This window comes from Rhea pennata, chromosome 7 (assembly GCF_028389875.1).
Source record: "Rhea pennata isolate bPtePen1 chromosome 7, bPtePen1.pri, whole genome shotgun sequence".
Taxonomy (NCBI): Eukaryota; Metazoa; Chordata; class Aves; order Rheiformes; family Rheidae; genus Rhea; species Rhea pennata.
In genome coordinates this window covers 14,079,315-14,101,369 of record NC_084669.1, presented here as the reverse complement: position 1 = coordinate 14,101,369, position 22,055 = coordinate 14,079,315, and the positions used below count along the sequence as shown (strand labels likewise).

At 43.3% G+C, this 22,055-nt stretch overlaps 1 protein-coding gene across 1 annotated transcript in view; it reads left to right on the top strand.

The window, feature by feature from the left end:
- Positions 1–22,055, top strand: part of NEURL1 (neuralized E3 ubiquitin protein ligase 1) — a 159,005-nt gene that overhangs the window by 99,409 nt on the left and 37,541 nt on the right. Inside the window, exon 3 of the mRNA XM_062580294.1 lies at positions 3,764–4,085. Coding sequence (XP_062436278.1) covers positions 3,764–4,085 — 322 coding nt within the window. The remainder of the gene's footprint in view (positions 1–3,763; positions 4,086–22,055) is intronic.

Here is a 22,055-nt window from a genome sequence, read left to right as displayed (position 1 = left end):
ATGATTTGAGAGGTGATGAAAGCAGTATTTTGTTTTTGAAAATACCATCAAAGGTTTGCATGGGTTTAGTGTTGTAGACAAAGGTTCTGGATTATTTCTTCCTCATGCTGAAACAATGCAACTATCTCAGGAAAATTCACACTTGTTTATCACTGTATATTTTAGGATTTTAGCTTGCATAATGTATGTGAGGAATCTGCATGCAGATCTTTCGTCTGTGCACAAGGGATTTACAAGCAGAGCTTCTGCTGAATCTAAATGGGAGGTCTCATGTGAATAATCAACAAACTTCAGCAGAACCTGTACTCTAGGGATGGATGGAAATGCCTTAGCTTTCTTTCAGAGTCCCTCCTACAAATGCCTTATCGTTTATGCCTGTATAAAATGACGTATTAAATCTTTTGTGTTTCTCACCATTTAAAACTAAACTAAACATCTCACCATGGTGTGTATTCCTCACCATGATGTGTTTCTCACACAAACTAAGACTAAACATGAACCCAATCATCCTGGTTCCATAAAGTCTAAATACCCTTTGAAAATCAGAGGAAAGAAGTAACGAGATTTCATTCTGTTCATCATTTGCTCTATTTTGGGTATATTCTGAGATTTCTTCACTGCTTTGGGAATCCCATTGTGCAGCCAGAGCTCTTCTTTCTTTGCCTCAGAGATACTGGTAACAGCGTGGTTTCTTCTGTGTGATTTGGGGCACTGCTAGGGATGAGATGAGAGTTCATCAAAGGTAACACAATGCTGTAAAGAGCAGGAGCCTGAATCTGTGTAATCAGCCATAGTTTACCGGTTTGGATGTGGAGTGCATCTATTCCTCCCTTTCTGGAACCCGGTAGACCTCCCAAGCTTTTCTGCTAGCAGTGGTTGCTGAATAGAGAATTTGGCCCATCACTAACCATTGCCTTTTTTAGCAAAGCTGTGTTTCCATTGTCCAGCTGTGTCTAATTCTTGGCAGGCATTACACTCCATTTTAATTTGGATATTAGTTTGCCTGTGGTCAGACTGTGTTGAGAACTGTTTGTTTATAGGTGCTGATTAATACATGAAGCATGTGCAGCCTAGATTATCATTTGAATATTTACTTCATGCAGCCTGTGATTGCTGTGAAGTATTGGCAAGAGACTGTGAAAGAGTACATTGTAGGAATAACAATGAGGCATATTAATCTCAGGCCCAAGAGCTTTTAGGATTTGCACTATTATTGCTACAGTAAATAATCCAGGCTTCTTCTTGGAGTGAGTGTGTATATCCCATTTTGGCACATGCATGCCCCATGCACCTCCCTTCCGCTGGGGGGAAGGTGCATGATCCCATCCTATCCTGGCTAGAGATGTGAAACAGCAAATCTACTTTGGTCCTCTTTAGTGTCACCCCAGTGTCCATTCCACAAGCTGGAGCTTCTGAGGATTCCTGGGACTGACATCAGTTCTGAAGTGTTTTGTGCTGATTGATGTAAATAGCTTCACTAGGTTGAGTAGGAATAAAGAGCAACACTTGTTTAACTGCAGAACTGTCTGTTGATAGTTTTTCTTTTTCCTCTTCTTTTTCCTCTTCTTTTTCCTTTTCCTCTTCTTTTTCCTTTTCCTCTTCTTTTTCCTTTTCCTCTTCTCTTCTCTTCTCTTCTCTTCTCTTCTCTTCTCTTCTCTTCTCTTCTCTTCTCTTCTCTTCTCTTCTCTTCTCTTCTCTTCTCTTCTCTTCTCTTCTCTTCTCTTGCCCTGAGTTATTTTCTCTGATACTTTAATTATAAAGCAGACATCTCTAGGCTTTGAACAATGTCTTTGTTGTGAGACTGTTATGCCCACAAGGGCATATGTTCCGGATTTGCCTTGGAGAGGAACACGTGAAAGAATAATGCAATATTTATAAATGTTATTAGAAGAGAATTCAGAAATCCAAAGAAGCATATCTCAAAGAATCCCTTGTATAAAAATCCTGTGCTTCCAGCTTCCAGGCTGGGACATGAAGAGCTGCAACCTAGGCTTTTGTGCTCAACATCCATTCCTGCAATTCCTCCCAGATCACATTTGGAAAATAACTCATTCCACTTTAGTTGGGTCCTCTTCTAAGATAGCTGCATCTTTGGGCTTTTCCACAGCTAGAGATGTTTCCAAGTCCAAGAAGCTGTTATCTAGCACTTGCAGAGGTGCCTGAAGATGTCATTTACCCGAAAAAATATCATATGGGCAATTCTGTCCTAGCTGGGAGGACAGACTCCTGTGCAACCCTTCTTACTGCAGCCTGAAACTGACAGTTGCAGTGGGTGTCAGAGCTGCCAACCCTGTGTCCAAGTCATGGCCGAAGGTCCGCCATTTGCCTCGGGGCTGGACTCCTGACAAATTCCACCTTTCCACTCTTGGTACTGACCAAACTTTGTTGTATGCTCTGTCCCTTTTTTAAGTGTTGTCCTCCCTCTCAAGGCTTCAGAGGCACATGTGAGCCATCCTGGACTGCCGTCCTACTCTGCAGGATGGTCTGTCATGTTGTATTTCATAGCTGGACAGCAGGGAGGCCTCTCCACTAGAGGTTATGCTTCTGCAAGTTTTACTGCTTGCTCTTTTAGGTCTTCACTGTAATGACAAGCAGTCAACACGACCAAAAATTTAGGCCATAAGGCTTTTTCTCCATGGGTCTTGTCCGTTGATTTTGGAGTATGTTATTCATTTTCTAGTTCAAGGAGACTTCTAGGTTGAAGTTATTTGAGGGTGTCACCAAATTTGCTGGAAAAAAAATCACTGCAGTGATGAGAGATGAATTTAGCTTTCCAAAAAGTCATCTTTTGGCAACCTTGTTGCAATAGTGTGGTCTCCAGTTGGTCCTCCAACTGTTGGACATTTCAGTCGTATGTTTGCTGCAGAACAATGAATGAACAAAGACACCTATTATGTGTCAGCTGATTGAAAGTAGCTATCCTGGACCCAGATCTTTGCTGGATCCATACTGACATACCACATACTGACAGATGGAGTATGGATGTGTACAACATGTCCTGAAAAAACACTTATAGCCAAAGTGAACAGGTTTTCCCCAGACACGCACAACATATCCTGGAAAACAAGTCACAGTTGAAGTGAGTAGGTTTTTCCCAGACATAAGACAACATCTGTCATTGTCTTCTAATTGTGCGTTTAATATACTTAAATACCTTAAGTTATGTTTTTTGCACACAAGTTATCTATGGCAAAGTTGTGATTTCATCCAATCTGACAAGCTAAACAAGAGCAAGATTGTCTTTTACTTGGCTGGGAAACCTAGAAAACCCTATGGTGGTGACTGCAGCTGTGGAGTCAGTACTTCTCCCTCAGGTCATGAGAAACCCTGCTGTCCGAGCACCACGGTAGGGAGGGCTATGCTGCTGTAGGTGCTGTCTTAGCTGAGATATAAGATCTTGTGGCTGTTTCTTGGCACATTTTGCAAAGGGATGGTTCTTAGGCCAAAAGGAATTACCCTAGAAACAGAAGTAAATCATAATGCAGCTGTAATTACATTTTATCTCTCCCCATAGATTTAATTTGATTTTTTAAAATATTAGCATTTTCTCTTTAGTGTGCAGCATTGCTACTTGCATTTAAAATAACTGCAACAGTGTTTTGGTGGTGGGTAGAATGTTTCTTGAATCTAGTGGACTCATCCTAAGGTTTTCCCAGCACTCAGAGCTGTGCAGTGGCCCTCAGTGCTTGATAGCATGGAGCCTGCAGTGCGTAAATACACACTTGAGTGCCAAGTGCTGTTATTGCTGCTGTTATCTTTGCAGATCACTAAAAAGCAATGTTGCTGGAGTGGGGCTCTCCGACTTGGGTTTACTTCCAAGGATCCATCCAGGATTAACCCTGATACCCTGCCGAAGTACGCGTGTCCCGACTTGGTTTCCCAAAGCGGTTTCTGGGCCAAGGCTCTGCCAGAAGAGTTTGCGAATGAAGGAAACATCATAGCGTTCTGGGTAGACAAGAAGGGACGGGTTTTCTATCGGGTGAACGACTCCGCTGCGATGCTGTTCTTCAGCGGGGTGAGGACAGCAGAACCCCTCTGGGCTTTGATCGATGTCTACGGACTCACCCGTGGCGTGCAGCTCTTAGGTAAGTGCGTTTCGGGAGGTACAGCCAGGTAACATGGGGTTCGTACCCAGATCCTAGGCAGGAGAAATGGTGCTGTCCTGTCCCCTGTGATGGCCCAGCCTGATGTTGTCCGTCCAGCTTGCTGCACTGAGTCTGAGGTGGGACAGAGGAAGGGAGGAAGATGTTATTCCTTCTCAGAGCATCTCACAATCTGAGCCAAGAATAACTGGTGTTTAGAGTTTAGCATGTGAATACCACACAAGTGGGACAGTGGGAAACAACAACTATGATATATCACTAGACACCATCTGTAGATAAATAGAGTTCTGCTGAGAGATCATGTGCTAACTACACTATATTGGAACATATTCTGGAGTGTGGAATATACTTTGTAAAACTTGCTTTTTATCTTACTTGCTGTTTCCCCCAAGCCAAGGTGGAGAAGTGCATTTTACACTTTATGAATAATTCCTTCCTAGATATGGCACTACTATGATTTTCAGGCTGGGTTAGTGGGCAGATTTGTAATATGTATCTATTCCAAATAACCTATGAGAAGCTATTGCCAGTTTTGTTAGGATGTTGCCTTCACAGGGCAGGACTTGTGCAGAGGAGTTTGATTCATCCTCTGAAGCCTGAAGACTGGAAATGCGGTTGGAGCTGAGTGCTGAGTGCCTGTGTCTTCTGCCATACTTACTTGAAACTGAAGCAGTTTGGTACTCCTGAGGAGTCAATCTGGTTCCAAATGTGCACTGTCAAGGTTCAGGGTATCTGAACATATAGATCTTACACCAACCAGAAGGAGTTACTGAGGATCCAGCTCAGTGGACAGCTAGCTTAGTGGGGAACCTAAGATGTCAGCGTGCAAACCTAGAGTTGGCTTTGCAGTGTTGCTGGGGCACTTTTACGGGTAACAGTAGTTTCACTGGTCTTGTTTTCACCATGGGAAAAGTTAGGCAATACCTGTTAACTGAAGTTCCTACTGGAGATGAGAGGATCCTGCTAGATTGAGGGAAATTCTGGCTTTTCCTGTATTTTAGCCTGCTAATTCTGTTAAAACAACAAACCTTCTCGTCTTCATGTTACATACTGAAAGCTTTAATGAAACCTCTTTCAGACAACTCTGCCTCCATCCTGCACTGTTTGCTGTATTAAAAAATATGGTGGCAGGACTGCCCATAGTAACCTTCAGAGCAGGGAAGAAGGATGTTGGTTTGGGAGGTAGAGGAATGGCTCTGACTTCACTGCAAAAACTACTGGCTCAGAATTGCACAACGGAGAGGAAGGAATTAAAGGATTTCTCGGCAGCTATTTGCCTTTTTTTAGTAGTAGAAAGATTTATCTTTTGTTGTGAATCAGCTTGAGTCAGAGCCACTAGGCAACTGTTCCTTGGCCAAGAAGGTGATATTTGAATTGGGATCTAGAGTTTGGTAATGTGTCATGTTCAAGATTCAGTTAGGAAGAGCTTACAAATGACTCAAAGTCCCCCAGGCTGTTGTGAGATTTGGCACCTCATGACTCCTACGCCTGATTAATGAAGGCCCATAACTCTGGATTATGTGCTTCCTTTCAAAACGCTCAAGAAATGATTTCCTGTCCCTCATCTGCTCCTGCATTGTCCCAGCGTCTTCCACATCCCTTTTCACAAGGAAGATGTGACTGTTACCAGCCACTGATTTGCCTCTAATTTAACTGGTTCCAGATTCTAATTGTGGCTCTGGTTGGTATAAACTCTCTGAATGAAGCAGGGCAGCTTCTGAGTTTACACAGTTGGCGTGGAGCTCAGATACATATTTATAGCACGTTCCAACAGCCTTCAGCAGACTTTAATCCTAGCAGCTATGCTGAAACGTCTTCGACTTGAGTCTCCTGTATCTCCATTCATTCTTACACAGCACTGAAAATCTGAGCATTAAAAGAATCAACTATGTTGCCTCTGAATCATATAGCCATGCCCACTGCAAAGCTCTGCATGCCATTTTTTAGTATAGCAGGCCACACATATAGTACAGAACAGCTTGCCAAAAACTCCAGGGACTTGACAAATGAATTTCATAGCTTAGCTACAAACATATGGTCAAATTCAGCCTGGTATGGCATGCAGGGCATGTGATGGAGGGGATGCTGGCATGGTGTGTGGAATGGAAGAGCCTAGCATTTTACATACCATTTCAGCTATTTCTTTCTTTCCTCCTGAAGAGACTTATTGTTCTTGAGCTTCGTTATTTTGCTAATGGTTAATACACTGTCTTTTTTTTTTTTTTGATTTGGTGTGTGCTTCACCCAAGGGTCTGAGCTTTACAATTTCTAGTGGTTGTTCTTCTATCTATCTTGGGAATATTCCCCTCTGACTCACAAGACTGGAACTTCCCTTCCAAACTCACATTTCCCAAAGCAAAGACATACAGCAGTAAGTCTTTGTCACTGCAAGTTCCCATCTCTGCAGTGAACCTCACAGGGTATATTTATGTCACTGGAAGTCACAACTTCCAAAACTTACAGTTTCTCTTGTCTGTATCACAGTAGCCTTCCCAACCAAAATTAGGGTCTCTGTAAAGTGAGGCAATTACCAAGTGCAATGAGACTGTCTCTTCCCAAAATCTGGAAGAGGTCAAATGACTTGCCAGAGGCTTACAGTAGCATCACCTCTTCTAGGGATACCATGAGCCCTGCCTGTGCGGCCCAGCTCTGGGCTGGCCACCACTCTCCTGCGCTCTGTGCCCATCAGCACTGCAGGTGTTGGAGTTAGACAGTGCAGCACGCTGGTATCACTGCGTTGTACCTACAGATGAAAGCGAAGAAGCTGTGTATAGTTATGTACCTTAACTTTTCATTTCCTTGTGCTTACAGCTTTACCCATAGCATCAACCCTACTGATAATTACTCTTGTGTAATTAGTGCCTAGGCATACGTGTGGCTGTTGCAGGAGTTCCTGGGTGTGAATGCTCTTGCTGTGTGGTCAGAAGCAGAGAATTTTAAGCAGCTTCTTTGCCTGCTTCATTTTCCACTGAGACAGGTGAAAAAAATGCTTGCATAGTCCACTGGCTGTTGGCCAAAGTGAGGTCAGGAACGGAGTTTTGACCACCTTTCAGCTGTCACTGGTGGGTGAACAAAAAAAACCTTGGTTTAAATCTGCCTTGCAAGTGGCTGAAGTGAACAGGTTCACACTAAAATGGACCGCAGTGCTCCCATGGTCAGTAACGGTAATACTCCTTGCTCTCTTTGCCTCCACCCACCCAGGGGACTGAATGAATGTTTGGGGATTTAGGGCATGAGTTTCAGCATAGATGCAGGCTTAAGTGACCTGTAAACATACCCTTATACAGTGACTCTCCTGCTGACACGCTCAACGTGTAGGCAGAATGGTTTACAGCTCCGCTTCCCTTTTTGGGCAGCTAGTTTTGCACAAGTGCACTTTTACATTCCCGGATGACATGGGGTAATTTAAAGTAATATTTACTACAAATGTGGCTTAGCCTTATGTTATCACTTCAACATACACACATGCTCATTCACACTTCAGAAAGAGTCCGAGAAAAATAAGCAGTCTGCTCTCTCCCTGCTATAATAAAGCATTAAAAAAAAAAAAAAGGAAAGGAAAGGACCAGCTGTTTAACTCCTGGGGCCTTTAGATCTTTGCAGTAGGGATGGCAGCGCAAGGGAACCAAATGGTGGTGTCTCACATGAACCAGCTTGTGCCAAGCATTTGGCTAGTAAGACTGGCGTATGGTACCTTGTCGAAAATTGCCCAATTTTATTGGTAGTAAATATTGTATCACAGAGTTACAGAATAGTTGAGGTTGGAAGGGGCGATCATCTAGTCCAAGCATCTAGTATGTTTTCTTGCATACTACAACAGATGCAATCTAAAAATATGGAAAAATGAGACTGCAAAGAAATTCTGATTTCTGCACACATCCTCCCTACTCTATTTTGAATGAGATAACATGTAGGGAACAACCTGTTGGTTTTCCTCTTAGTCCCATTCATTACTAGTATGGTCAAAATCCAAACACTTTTACTATTAATTACTCTATTCACGCTCTTCTGCCATACATCTGTGTTTTTATTCAGAAGATATTACACAGTACTCTTGGTACTTTTACTAGTAAAAAATCAGAAAACCAATTATAATTATATTTACATTGGCCCACTGAAGGGCACCTGTTGAAAGCAAAGTTTCACCAATTTCTTGGAATATAAAATATGTGAAAAACTAGTAAGACCTTGGAAAGCAGAAAAATGTTGAATGTACATACATTAAATTTTGCAGAAGCAGAAGCTGTATGAATATATACATCAAGCATAAGTGTGTATACAGATTTGACTAGACTTAACTGGAAGTGCTATATATTACATTAGATATTTGAGGAATCTTCTTTCTCCAGATCTACTTTCTAGCTTTTTGTCACCTTATGTTTGCAATGTATCAGGTTGAAATACAAACTGATCGTGGAGGGAGATTTACCCTTCCTGAGATTTAAGCTAGTGTAAATTTGACAAGGAAATTGCATGTTTTATAGGGAAGGAAGGAAGGAAATGTTTTTCTTTCTTTACCCATGTCAGTTCTTGGGTAAACTGAATCTCTGGCTCCAGGGTACCTTTAGAAGCAACATTAAATAAGCCCAAAATGAGGTGAATTTATGGGCAAAATTCAGATGTGAATGGTGTAAGACTGAAAAATGTAACTTATCATCTTTACCACATGCTTACTACTTATTTTAATTTTCATGTGCAAAAGCTTCATTTTCCGTTGGCCACAGGAATTCATTTCTGTTGCTGCTCTCATCTTCCAAGAGTGCTTCGCGCTAAGCAAAATTGGCTAATCAAATCTGACTGCAGTGTACTTTTAAAGTATACTGCGTGAAAGTGGAAACTATAAACTATTTGCCCTCCCCGTGCAAGTTTGTGACAATCCGATGGAAAAGAATAATATATGTTTAAACAGAGTCCTCCTCAATGAAGGGAAGATATATGCCACCTGCAAACGGTTGCTTGTCATTGGTTTTCCGCGTGTCCTAAGGGGAGAGAGAATTTAAATTGCTCATAAAGTTTTATTGTCTGTAGCTGTTGTCTCTATAGCAGCCGCAGGAAGCTCTCTAACATAACTAAAAATTTGAAAGCAAAATAAATAAATAACTCGTCTGTTGCCGTTTTAATCAATCCCTGCTTTGCACATAGGAGGGACGAATTTTTCCAAGAGTGATAGGTTCCCAAGAGTTAGCATGCAGCCCCAAGGCAGCTCTGTGATTCCCCATCAGTGTCAGGAGAACCCCCAAGCAAACCCAGACTGGCCAGAGATTATTCTGGCTCTTATTGTCCAGACGGAGAAAAATGAAGACTTTAACAACAGGATAATCAGCGAAAAAATAAATTCTGTGCTTTCTGAAGTTCCTTTAGTTCTGACAAGCTAGAATATTGTTCCTAACACAGACAAGAAAAACTATAAAATAGTATTTTCCATATTACCCATAAAAGCACAAGGAAACATGACAATTGTGACAATTGTAGGTGCTGCATAAATATATTGGTACATGAATGTTGTAATCTAGCCACAGACAATGCAAAGAGAGGCCTTGTATTAAAAAAAGTATCACATTAAATATTCATTCTGATTATTGATTTAGTGGTTGCTTTGAAAAAGTAAGTCTTACTGGCTTGCACTAAGAAGTTTACCTTGGTTTTGCTAAGTGTTACTATTTTTTACGAAAAGCCAGGAGCTTTTAGTCTGGAAACGGTGATTCTAGTTCAAAGGTATTATACTTTGACCTAATTTTGCTTCTTTTAAAGGCAAAAGCTACTGGAATAATTGGATATATACTGAATTAATTAAAGAGCTATCGTTAGTTACAGAAGTTTCTGGTATAGACAGGGCCTTAGAGAATAAGAACAGACATCGCTAATGGAGCAGTATGGTCTTCTGAGGAAAGATTTCAAAGAACTACTTGTGTTAGAAGAGTATTTGGTCTTTTGATTAGAACTATTGGATTGTTGTGACTATTAGGATAAGATACCTATGTTATTCTTTTAAAAAAATATTCTCCTAACTGATGTCTATGTAGCATAGAGCTATATTTTTCCTAGTTTGTCCAATGGGGTTCCTGTTATAACTCTGTAAGTAATACAAGTCTTCAGAAAAAAAGTGGAGAGAATATTTTAGAGCAGAGAGTTAGACTTTGCAGCTTTCTTTAGACTTTCCTCAAAAATACTCAGCAGAATCATTTAGACTCTACGAAACCTTATGTCGTAATGTTGAAAGCTAACCCCTCTCCCTGCATAAACACAGCTTGACAAAGAGTGGATTTACCCCAGTGTAAGATAGTTGAACTGGAGGTGAGTTTGGGATGCAAAAATATGATCTGGTAAAAGAATGAGTGTTTATTGCTCTAATCTTGCAATTCCAGCTGTTCCAGCTGAGGAAGGCCTGTTCTCCTAAGCCTATATGACAGATGACAGCTAAACATTGCTCATATGTTAAAACTAAACACAGGCTCTGTACTGTATGTCTCTGCTGGTGTGAGATAGCACTTTGTCATTTCAACATCTAATTGGTATCACAGCTGCTGAATATGCAGTTTACCATACAGAGGACAGGATTTTGTTATCCCTGCAGGCCTCTGGGTCATTAAAAATGTTAGACACCTTTAACAAAATTACTTTGGCTTTACCCTCCCTATCAACAATAGAGCTAAAACTGAGATTGCTTCGAACTCCGAAGTCTCCATTTGTTTTTCCTAGCTTTATAAGCAGAACTGCTCAGTCTAGAAATCTTTTCTTATAGCCCGGCTCTATTTTCAGTTATACCAGCCTAAACTCACAATTACCTGTGGAGTTGCTCTGGTTTTGCACTGTGAGCAGGATCTTGCCTCTGGTTTTTACTCCTTCCTTAGTTCTCTGGTGAAACCCCAAGGACCATAAGCTGCTGCAGGCTCTGCTCGGCCTGTCCCAGAGAGAACAGACTGAGGAGCCTGTGGTAATCCAAGCTAGGATTTCGTAGGCAGCAACAGCCCCTCTGTTCATCAGCTGTATGTGACTCTCTTCTGATGTGTAATGTATGTGGTTCATACGACACGGTCTCTGGACAAGCAACACTGTGCAGCTTCAGGATTGTCTAGATAGAAAATACATTGAGTCAAACAATATCTTAAAAGTAGTTTTCAGTGGTGCTTCAAGGGCAGTCAAATGCAAGGGCATCACCAGCACCCTGGACATTGGTTGGGGTAGCTGGGAGTGTGCCGGGAGAAGGGATCTCTGCTTGCCCCATGCGTGTGGTTCTCCCCAGGAATCAACTTTGTGGGCTGCTGAAGGCAGTACCCAGGGATAGGTGGGCCGTGGTCTCACAGGACCCTGCTCTCCTCAACTTGCTGCAGCCTTTTACCTCGTCCTGGCTTTAGCCTGACGATGTTGTCTTGAGGCCCAGTACTGCTCCAGGGAAGTTTTGCTGTTAATTTTACCAAGGTGCAGGCTGTATACCCCAAGAATCCCAAAGTTGTTTTCCACAATATGCTGTAAGATGTTTTCATCCTTCCAGTTACATTTCAAGTCCATTGGCTGCTTTTAGTTGTGTCAGTCCTTCCAAACTTAGGTTCTTGTGGTGTATATGGATGCATAGTTGACCTGGCATATCACAAAAGGACTACCATGGTGCCTCACTGAAGGTCTGCTGAATCCAATCCCCTCTCTCTGACAATGGCCGGCACCTCTAGGTCTTGCTTCAAAGAAGTTTCTGTAAGTGCAAGCATTATTTTCTTGTGCCTTTCATGTTTGGTCATGTTTAGCTGCAACTTCTTTCTCCAGGATACTTCTATTTGCCTCATATCGACTGCTGTAACTAGGGATAAAAGATAGATAGATGAGATTGATGACCACGGACTCAAATCTTGTATCATTAAGATGAAAATTTCCTGTGATACACCTGGCTACCACTGTTACCCTTCACAGAAAATTAATCCTCTTCTGAGGAGAAAAAGAAAATTCTTAATTGCTCTATCTTCCTTTAAGAGGATAAAGACCATTCCAGGGAAAAAGCCTTTAGAATCCAATAATCCTATTCCTATGTCAGTACCGTGCCAATAAGGACTGCATCACTTTTATGGAAAGAATGAATGCCTTTAAAATCTTTAATGCAGAACATCCCCCTTTCTCTGCAGCCCTGGAGTGGGGAGGGCTGTAGCACCACAGAGCTGTAGAGATGACTGCTTAAACCAAGGAGACTGTTGACAATTTGATCAAAGTATTTCGAAAGGCAATTACGTTTCTTCATCCTCCTTCTGCAGTGCTGTTTTCCTGGTTGTTTTTGTTTGCACTCTTCAGTGTCTGCAAGCAGCATCACCCTCCCGAGCTTTTCAGCAGACCACTTTGGTAGGGTCTCTAGATCTTGACTCTAATGCTGCTCAGGCAGGCGGAAGGAAATTGGCCTCACATTGAAGGTCAGTGCAAGAAACAACTGAACAGAAAACTGAACTGATGGAGAATTTCCCTGCAGAGCTACGGGGACTGGCGATTTCAACTCAACCTAATTAGCTCACTCTAGTATATAAATAATTTGGTCATAGACCATACTTACTATTATGACTATTCATTTTATAATTTCCAGTGTGTCAGTTCTAGATGTGAGACCTGAAAGACCAGTGCTCTATAAAAAAACAAATAAACTTCAAAGAGCCAACAATCTAAGTAAATACTAATGGCAAGAGAGAAAGCAGTCTATTTTGGTAGGTGAATGGATGAGAGCTGATGTAGGAGAAATTCAAACTGGAAGTAAGATATTGGTTTTCGAATGTGTGCAGTTCCCAACTGGATTGATTACCCAGGGTTGGAGCCATATTTTCAATTACTTGGAAAAGGCTGTTTAGGCTCCAGAAGCTGAATTCAACAAGACGGTTAAATACTTACCAACTTCATATGCACATGTGATTGTATCCTGTGTGCCAGAAACTAGGTATATGCTTGAGTAGGTCTGTTAATTCACATTCCTGAAGAGAGGTATGTGCTTAAGAATCCCAAGGGATTCCTCCAAAATCCCTTAAGTGGATTTGGAGGAGAGTGAAGTCAGGTAGCTCAGGGTAGCGTGGGTCACTCTGGATACCTGGTGTGTTCCTTGCTGAGAAGCCAGCTCTTTTATCAGGTCAAGTACATACCACTGGCACTGTCTCTAGCAAAGAGATTATGAATATGCAGGAGAGAAACACTCCATGGGGAACCACCAAAGTCAGATATGTTTCTTACATCCCAAATTAGATCAGTGGCTTTTCATTCTGCTCTTGATAACACCTATCCCTCTTTGAGCAAAGGCACTTTCTATGATATAGTGAATTTCTTAAAGAAGTCTTATGTTAATACTACTGCCATATCTATCAAAGGGATGTTTTGGTTGATGGTGAGCAGGTTCTATGAGGAGAAAATAAATATTCTTCTGTTTGTCAGTAGTTTGCAATGGGGGTTTCATACCCCTCAATCTGTATCTGTGGAATTTGCTGCAGATAGCTCCCATCTGTTGAGTTGCCCTTTAGAGTCTAATCTTCCAGTTAGTAGCATTTCTAGCCTGCTTAGTAGGAAAAAAAAAAAACTCTTTAAAATATGAACTGAGTGTAGTATTTCCCAGCAGAGGATTTATATTTGACAGACAGTCTGGAAAATTAATGAAAATTAATTACAAATGTTTTTTAAAAAGGACTAGTTATGCCTCCCGGGATCACTTTTATGGCTAAGCGTATAGAACTCAAATGGCCTGACTTTGGTTCAGCTAGATTCAAAGTGGATTCGACTGATATTTGATCTGCTTTAAAAGTTTTGCTGGCAATGACGGAAGTGAGAAAAAAAAAAAAAGCCTTAGCCTCTCTCTGTGGCAGGTACGTGGGTAAATGACCGCCGGGAAGGTGGTGCTGCTTTGCTGGTGGAAGAGCTTCTGGTGGACTTTGCTGCATCTCTGTTGTTTGTGGCTGGCACAGGTCACCTTCCTGGAGTGTAAGCAGTGACTGAAGGTGTCCAACCATGGGACAAACCCGGAGAGCAAGTCCTTCCTGTCCTTAGCTGAAGGGTGAAAACCAACTAGCTAGTGATAGCAGCTTCTTAGACTGCTCCAGGTAGATATAAAGATAACTAACTTCAGTATCACTACTAGAAACTTTCATTACTGATTACTCTAGCACAGGCATCTTCTAGTGCATATTTGTGGTCACCACTTGTTTCCTGCGTCTCCCCAGGCCCAGGATGCTGACGGCTGTTGTCGCCTCCTCAAGGTGTTCCTTTTGGGTGGCTATTTGACCAAGCTATTATTTTAGGGAATATTTAGTTCTTTTTAATCTTTCCTTACTGTCAGTCTCCCCAGTCCAATAATCATGTTTTTTTTCCTTTACCAGAGCCTCCATATCCTGCTGTCATTCCAAAAACACTTCTGTGATATTAAATCTTTTCCAGTTATATGATGAGAATTAATTCATTTTGACACAGCCATGAAAATCTGATTCAATTCCCTTTTTTGGTATCTCAGTCACAGTCCTTGATCACAAATCAGCATGAATCAGAATTTCCCAGGTTATTATTTTCTCAGCAAGGCTGACTGCAACCCTCTCTCTGTATTTAATATCCTTTTTTGACTCTGGTGGAGCCAAATAGTCGAGGCTGCTGCAATTTTGTTTTGAGATCTGTCCACTCTTCTGTCTTTTCAGTGTCACAAGTGAAAAAGGGGGTGACACAAAAGAATATCTCGGGCCAGTTTTAGTGTTGCACTTTCCCATTATCAAGTAGCTGAGTCCACACTCTATAGCATGAAGATGACTACAAAAACTATCAGGATATATTTCTCTGGAGACTAAAAAATCTTGCCACAGGTGGGGAAGGAGCACGGTGCCTTTATCAGCTCCTGCCAGGATGTGAGAATTTAGTAAAGGTGAGTTTTCAAACTGCCTGCACTGTGCTGAGATCATCTGCCAAAATGTGCTGTTTTGAAACACTTTCAAATAAGATTTGAACCCTTTGGGGTCCAACTCTTTAAATGAGTAGCTTAGCTGGAGTAACTAAAAGCGGACCAGAATGAGAGATATGTGGGAAATACTCTGCTTGGTGCCCTTACAAATCGTTTATTCTCTCCAATAGATGTTTGTCTGTCAAATGTTATGTCTGGAGGCCAGGGCTATTTGGCTGCCCGCTGAAAGGGTCGGGAAGGAACCTGGTGTGATTTTAGTCTGTTGCTTCTGTGTTGAGCTGCTCTGTGGCTAGTCACCGTTTGGAGGTTAATTTTAGTGTTTGGAGAGGGCAGGGAGAGGACAAGACATGAAGTTACGATTCAGCTCCTGATTCGAGCCCAAATTTCTTGTTTTCCTGAGATGAGTCATATTAGTGCCTTTTTTTTTGTGGGATAAGGATATTGCTTTCCTTCCTCACAGGGGACTGTGGGCATCATCTCCTCTGGGTTATTGGATCCATCATGGGCTAAAGTGGGCAAGCCACACTACCAAACCAACTAAAGTGCCTTACATTTGTTTGATGTATGCGCCTTCAGAGTGTGGATATTTATAGCAGCGACTTGAGTTATCTTTTCATGACTTGATTTGATAGCATGTTAGGTACGTCAAAGGCTCTGCTGTGATGCCCCTATCCAGCTAGACCCAGAAATTATTAAAACATAGGTAAGCGAACTCAATTTCCCTTAAAATTTCCAAAGCAATTCTTGGCATTATTGATGAGGATAATTGGGATAAGAGGCTGGTACGCTGAGTGGAATGGGTGGCCTTTGCAAGGCTCATCTATTATTAATCATCCATGTGTTTTCCCTTAAGTAACGAAGCACGATTACTTTTTTTAGACCCAGTTACATCTTCGTAGTATGAGCAGAGACAAGCTGTAGCGCGCATTATTGTGAATTGCCCATTTGGGAAATGAGAACACTGTAGGTTGGAGATACTGGGTGGGAGCTTGCTCTGTGGCACAAAGAGACAGTCAGATGCTGAATAAGCAAAACATTAATTCTTCCTTCTCGTTTTTCCTTTCTGTATAAGAGACTTGTTTGTTTTTGCTGAATTTTTGTCTGCATAAAGGCTGCAGCATGGAGCCAGTGTGTGGTCACACTTTACCTTTGATGTGTTGAAAAGCAGCTTATGGTAGGGGCAAAAATGCTCCTCTGAGTGTAATATCTGCTGAATTTGCTTGTAGTGTGGACAGGTTCTGGGAGGAGTGGAGTGCGGAGGTATCAACGACACATTAAAATACTGGAAAGCAAACTTCACAGGTGAAACAAATGTGATACTCTGATTTAATATATTACAATAGTTCAGATGATTTATAATGAGGAATGAATCAGTATATTCTTCCTAAAAAACAAAGCGATAACATAGCATAATAAACGTAACCTAATTAAACTAAAAGACGCATCGATCACTTGTAGTTCTAAAGCATTGTAAAAATGATTATGGTTCACTGTTGAACTCAGTAAGCTTGTGAAACCATTTTACGATTTTTTTCAAAAAGTTAGTCTCTCTTAATCAAATTCATTGCAATTAAATGGAGTGAGAAAGATCCAGAAGATAGTGGGATGATGTTGCCTTTTGAGGATGTCTACAACTGCCATTTTCAGAGCGTGAAAAGTGATGCTTGGTGTTAGCAGAGAAGCTCTTGCAAATCAGAGTTGCAGCAATTGGAAATGTGTTTTGCAATACACCCTTATTCCCCCAAACCTACCATGATGTTGAATTCCATCCACTTAAAACAGAGCCTATGTTTAACAATAATTTAAATCATTATCCTGCCTGTCAGCTTGGAGTTAAGGGGCTACACAACTGCGATTCTCTGTTTAGAAACTGCCTGGAATAATAACTTTCAGATGTCTCAAATATGCACCACTTATCTATAACATCTAAATACAAATGTCTCCCCGCTGAGCGAGCCCGACACTGTTTACCTATCGTGTCCAAGCCGTTCCAGTGGGTTTGCTTGGCGCATAGCGGAAGGCCTTATGTCCGCGACTCCTACGGCGCTGACAGTGTCATGTTTCTCAGCTCCTCCTCACCTTTAGATAACTGTGAAGAAAAAAGCGATCCAAGCCTGGAGGTGACAAGCGAAGGGTGGCTGTAGGCGCGCGGCCCCCCTGCCGCCCCCCGCGCAGGGTAAGAGCGCACCGTGAGCCAGCAACGCCCTGATGATGCTCTCGCTGCTGGATCCCGGCCAGCCCGCTGTGAGACGAGCCAAACGCTGAAGCCCACGTGCCCCGAGCGTGCCGGGACCGGGCAGAGTGGAGGTGCTGTCGCCGGTCGTGGGGCCCCGGGCACTTCTCTGCGAGCGCAGAGCTCGGTCGGACCTGTCAAGTCTCATTCAACATGATGCTCCACGGTTGGCTTGCGCCGTATGTTCCCCCCCAGCTACGGCTCGTCGGGCGCATGCTGGGCGGCAACGTGGCTTTGCCGCTGCACTGGACACATGCCCTCAAGTGACAGCGGCTCTTCCCAAGCCTCCTTCTGCAAGCCCCAGTGTGTCCTCCAACCCTCTTGTCCATGTGAACCATCTCCTCCCCAGCTTTTGCCTCTCCCGGTAGGGCCCACAGGGATTGTGCCGAGCCCAAGGACTTCGCAGTTACAGGAGGTGCCATGAGCTACCTGGAGCCTTCACTGTCCGTGGTGCTTCAAAGCCAGGTCTAGGGACTTCTGTTTCAGATCTATGAATGATCAGAGCAGGGAGAGCTAGAAAACTCCTCCAGCGCTCTCCTCGCTTTACCTGAGCAGGCACATGCTGGGGGGCTCCTGTGACTTTTGAGGGCTCTCCCCAAAATATCAAGTTTCATTCTGCCACTTGGCAGGAGAGGAGCTGCTTCTCCAAAGCTGGAATCCAGCAGCCAAGGCCTCTGCCTTGATCCTCCACAGCCTCATGGGGAACACCCTGCAGCCTCTCAATTCCCTAATGCATCCCAGAGAGATTGCGTGGTGCTTTGGCTTTGCCTCCTCTGGGTGTTGAACATCCTTAGCTGGTTTGCACTGCCCTGATTCAGCTGACAAGGGTGAAACAAGAAGTATTTAATGCATCTTTGCATCATCTTTGGTCCCTAGGTGAAATCTGAGTCATGGTGAAATCTGAGTCATGGCTCACATGCAGTGAGCCAAAGGATATCAGGTCCATGCAAATGTTATTGGCAATTATTCCTGGTGTGACTCAGCCACATAAAGGCAGATATCCCTTTGCTCTTGGTTCACTTGTGCATTACCTATTGTCTGGGCCCCTGCAGTGCTGCTAATACCTTCGTATTCTGCAATAACAGGTTGTCTGAAATGTATGTGTTCTGGGCATTTAAAATGGCTATTACTGTATTATTTTTTTATAGAAAGCATAAGAGTTTGATGGTTAGCAGGAGCCAGACTTGGTACCAAATTGTTTTTCCTGGCCATGGCTGAGGAAGCAAGTTTTCTCCAGTTTTGAGAGCAAGTCCTGTTTCCCAGTTACCTTGCATATCTTCTGTGCAGCCATCAAAGGCTGCCACAAAGGAGCATCGCTGATCTGCTGCCTCCTGCGATGAGGTTTAGCCCAGGACAATATTTTTCAGTACATCTAAAATTAGTTAAGTATGAACAGCATTGGCTGAGCTCAGTACAAGGTTTCTCCTTCCCCTTTTTCTTTCTTTCTTTCTTTTCTTTTTTCTTTCTTTCTTTTTTTTTTTTTTTTTTTTTTTAAGATAGTCTTCTGTGTAGGGACATGGCTCGGGGAAAGGTCCCTAATGGTTTGCTGTCAGCTTACTCAGGAAACTAGATCAGTAAGGCTTACCATCTGAGGCTTTCTTCATGTTGCCTCCATGTATGTGAATATACAGTCCAGTTTATCTGCTTGAAATGCCCAAATTGTGTTTCCTTTCTTCATAAAATATTCATCTGCTCAGATGTAATAAGACTGGTTTTTCTGGCGGCAGCATTTCTGGGTTGAAGCACACGCAGACGTGTCACTTGGGCGCCCACTCGCTTGTTTGAGCTGGCTTTCCCACCGCCGCTGCTGCCTTCCGTGCTGCAGTCCAGCAGGGTTGTATTCCAGCAGAAAGCCTGCTTGGGGAGCCACGTGGCTCTGCCATGCTGAACAAATAATGTACTCTGGGACTGTCTTCTCTCACCCCCCATTTTTTCACGGCCACTGGGCTCTGTCTTTATGGGCCTGTCCTCACTCTGCCCAAGGGATGGGAACAGAGAGCAGCAGGCACGGACCCAAAGGCCTTCCACCAGTGCTGGCTGTATGTAGTAGTCTCTCTTAAACCATTTACTTTTACCAGCATCCTGTCACCGTCTCTTTACTGACTCTTCCACCATTGCCCATGACAGATGACTTGGAGCAAGTACGCATTAGCACAGTAGGAAAATTTCCTACATCAAAACCTGTTTTGGTATGCCGTTTGTCCCCTTGCTGTGTATCTCTGCTGAAGCTTGAAAAGGTAGCTTAAAAGCTACACATACCACTTACACAGAATGTCATATTTCATAGAATCATAGAATCAGTAAGGTTGGAAAGGACCTCTGGAGATCATCTAGTCCAACCTGCCTGCTCAGCAGGGTCACCTACAGCATGTTAGACAGGGTTGCAGCCAGGTGGGCCTTGAAGATCTCCAGAGAAGGAGACTCCACAACCTCTCTGGGCAGGCTGCTCCAGTGCTCCGTCACTCTCACAGGGAAGAAATTCCCCCTCATGTTCAGGCGGAACTTCCTGTGCTTCAATTTCTGCCCACTGCCTCTTGTCCTGTCACACGGGACAACTGAAAAGAGTTTGTCCCCGTTCCCTTGACACCCTCCCTTCAGGTACTTGTACACATTGGTAAGATCCCGCCTCAGTCTTTTCTTCCCCAGGCTGAAGAGGCCCAGCTCTCGCAGCCGTTCCTCCTAGGGCAGATGCTCTAGCCCTCTGATCATCTTTGTAGCCCTACGCTGGACTCTCTCCAGTAGCTCCATGTCTCTCTTGTCCTGGGGAGCCCAGAACTGGACACAGTACTCGAGATGAGGCCTCCCCAGGGCTGAGTAGAGGGGCAGGATCACCTCCCTTGACCTGCTGGCAACACTCTTCCCAATGCACCCTTGGACTTCTTGGCCACAAGGGCACATTGCTGGCTCATGGTCAACCTGTCATCCACCAGCACTCCCAGATCTTTCTCTGCAGAGCTGTTCTCCAGAAGGTCAGCCCCCAGCTTGTCCTGGTGCCTAGGGTTATTTCTCCCTAGGTGCAGGACTCTGCTCTTGCCCTTGTTGAACCTCATGAGGTTCCTCTCTGCCCAACTCTCCAGCCTGTCCAGGTCTCTCTGTATTTACCAGGTATTTTCTGATAATGGTTGGCAGCTTGGGTGTAAAAGCAGGAAAATAATCTGCAGGTACCTGAGGTGCCTTCATGCTGTTTGGTTTTTTTAAATTTGTTTTGGGTGTTTGCTGCCTGGGTGGAGAGGAGGCTGTGATACAGGATGCTGGCATCTTGAATATCTTCAGCAAGAGATGGCCAGCAACATGTTGCTGCCTGAGCTGTGACCACGAGGTGGCATGACAGATGGAGTTAGTTTGTACAAGAAGCACTGCTGGCCAAAAAGCTACCATGGAGAGTAAGCAGCCAGTGTGAACCTTTGTGATCAGGCACATCCAGTCCCCATCAGGAGCGGTGGCTAATTTCATTTATTGGTGATGGGAGTTGTTTGCTATGACAAACTGAAGGTACAAAGTTGAACTGAATCGCAGCTCCTCCAAAACCCCCAGCGCTCACAGATCTGGTGTTTTGATTACCTGAGCCCATTTTAAATGCTAGCTCAAGCGTCAAGTGCTCGCATTTCCATTTAGCTTTTCAAAGCAAACAATTTTAATAGCTACCCAGCTATTCATCAGGATTAGGCACTGATGGACTGGTTTGGATAACATACAAGCTAAGTGCAACTCTGTCCTTCCTGAGCTTAACTTGGAACGTCCAGAGGCGTCAAAAAACATTTCATCCATTAACCTCAGCCCTGAGCTCTTCGTGATATTGGCCATGCCCAGTACTGGGAGAGAAACTGGGGGAGGATTGGCTCTCATGTTATTTCTGGCCCTGATGGAAGTGGGGAGAAGCAGAAATATCAGCAGAAAGCCTGTACTTTTGGAGCTCCTGCCCTGACTTGACATCGATGGAGATAAGCATCTGCATACCTGGGCGCTTACCCAGATGACACCCCCATGGCAGCAGTGATCTTGCCTGTTGCTTATGGTGTCCTGCTGTATCTGGGCATTGCAAGACAGAACACACAGTCACCTCGCGAAAGCACCTTTGGGATTTGAATGGAGCTGAGGAAGTTGATTCTGTATTTATTGTGTAGATAACTAATATCCTGCACTGCCAAGTATTGGGGGAAAACGTCTTTAAATATTTCTTGGAATGGTTCATGCTGAACTGAAATCCTCTGGCTAGCTCTGAGCCAAGGCTTGTATTGGGCCTGAAGACATGAGTTTGCCAGTGGCTTCAGGACTTGCTGGTGCGCATGGATTTCTGTTCTTACACACATATCTTCACACAGACATCTAGCAGTTTTGTTTACTTAAACCACCCAGTTTTCAGTGGGACAATGCTAGGAATTTGTTTATATTCTTCAAAAAAAAAAAAAAAAAAAAAAAAAAAGAAAGAAAGGGATTAATAGAAGAATAGATTACAATTGCTGTGCTCCTCTCACTGCTAACTGACTTTTTTCTGTTCAGACCAATTTGGAAACTCCTCTTATACAGAAATTACAAGATTTCTAAGAAAAGCTCAGGCACCCCAACGGACGTGGAGATTTGGCTCATGACAGAGGAGCAAGGTAGGGACCTGTCAAGGGTGAAGCTGGCTACCTTCAGTTTAATCGCTGCGATCTGGAAGTGGGAGCTTGAAATCCCATAAGAATCTGGTTTCTTCAAGTACTTTGACCCTTCAGATTGGCTGTGGAGGCTCCTGGGACAGCAAAATTTATGTAAGACATTTTGCAGTGTCATCTTTTTTTCAATTTTAGGAAATGTTGAGGTTGGATTGGGTTCAGCAGGGTGAGCGGGA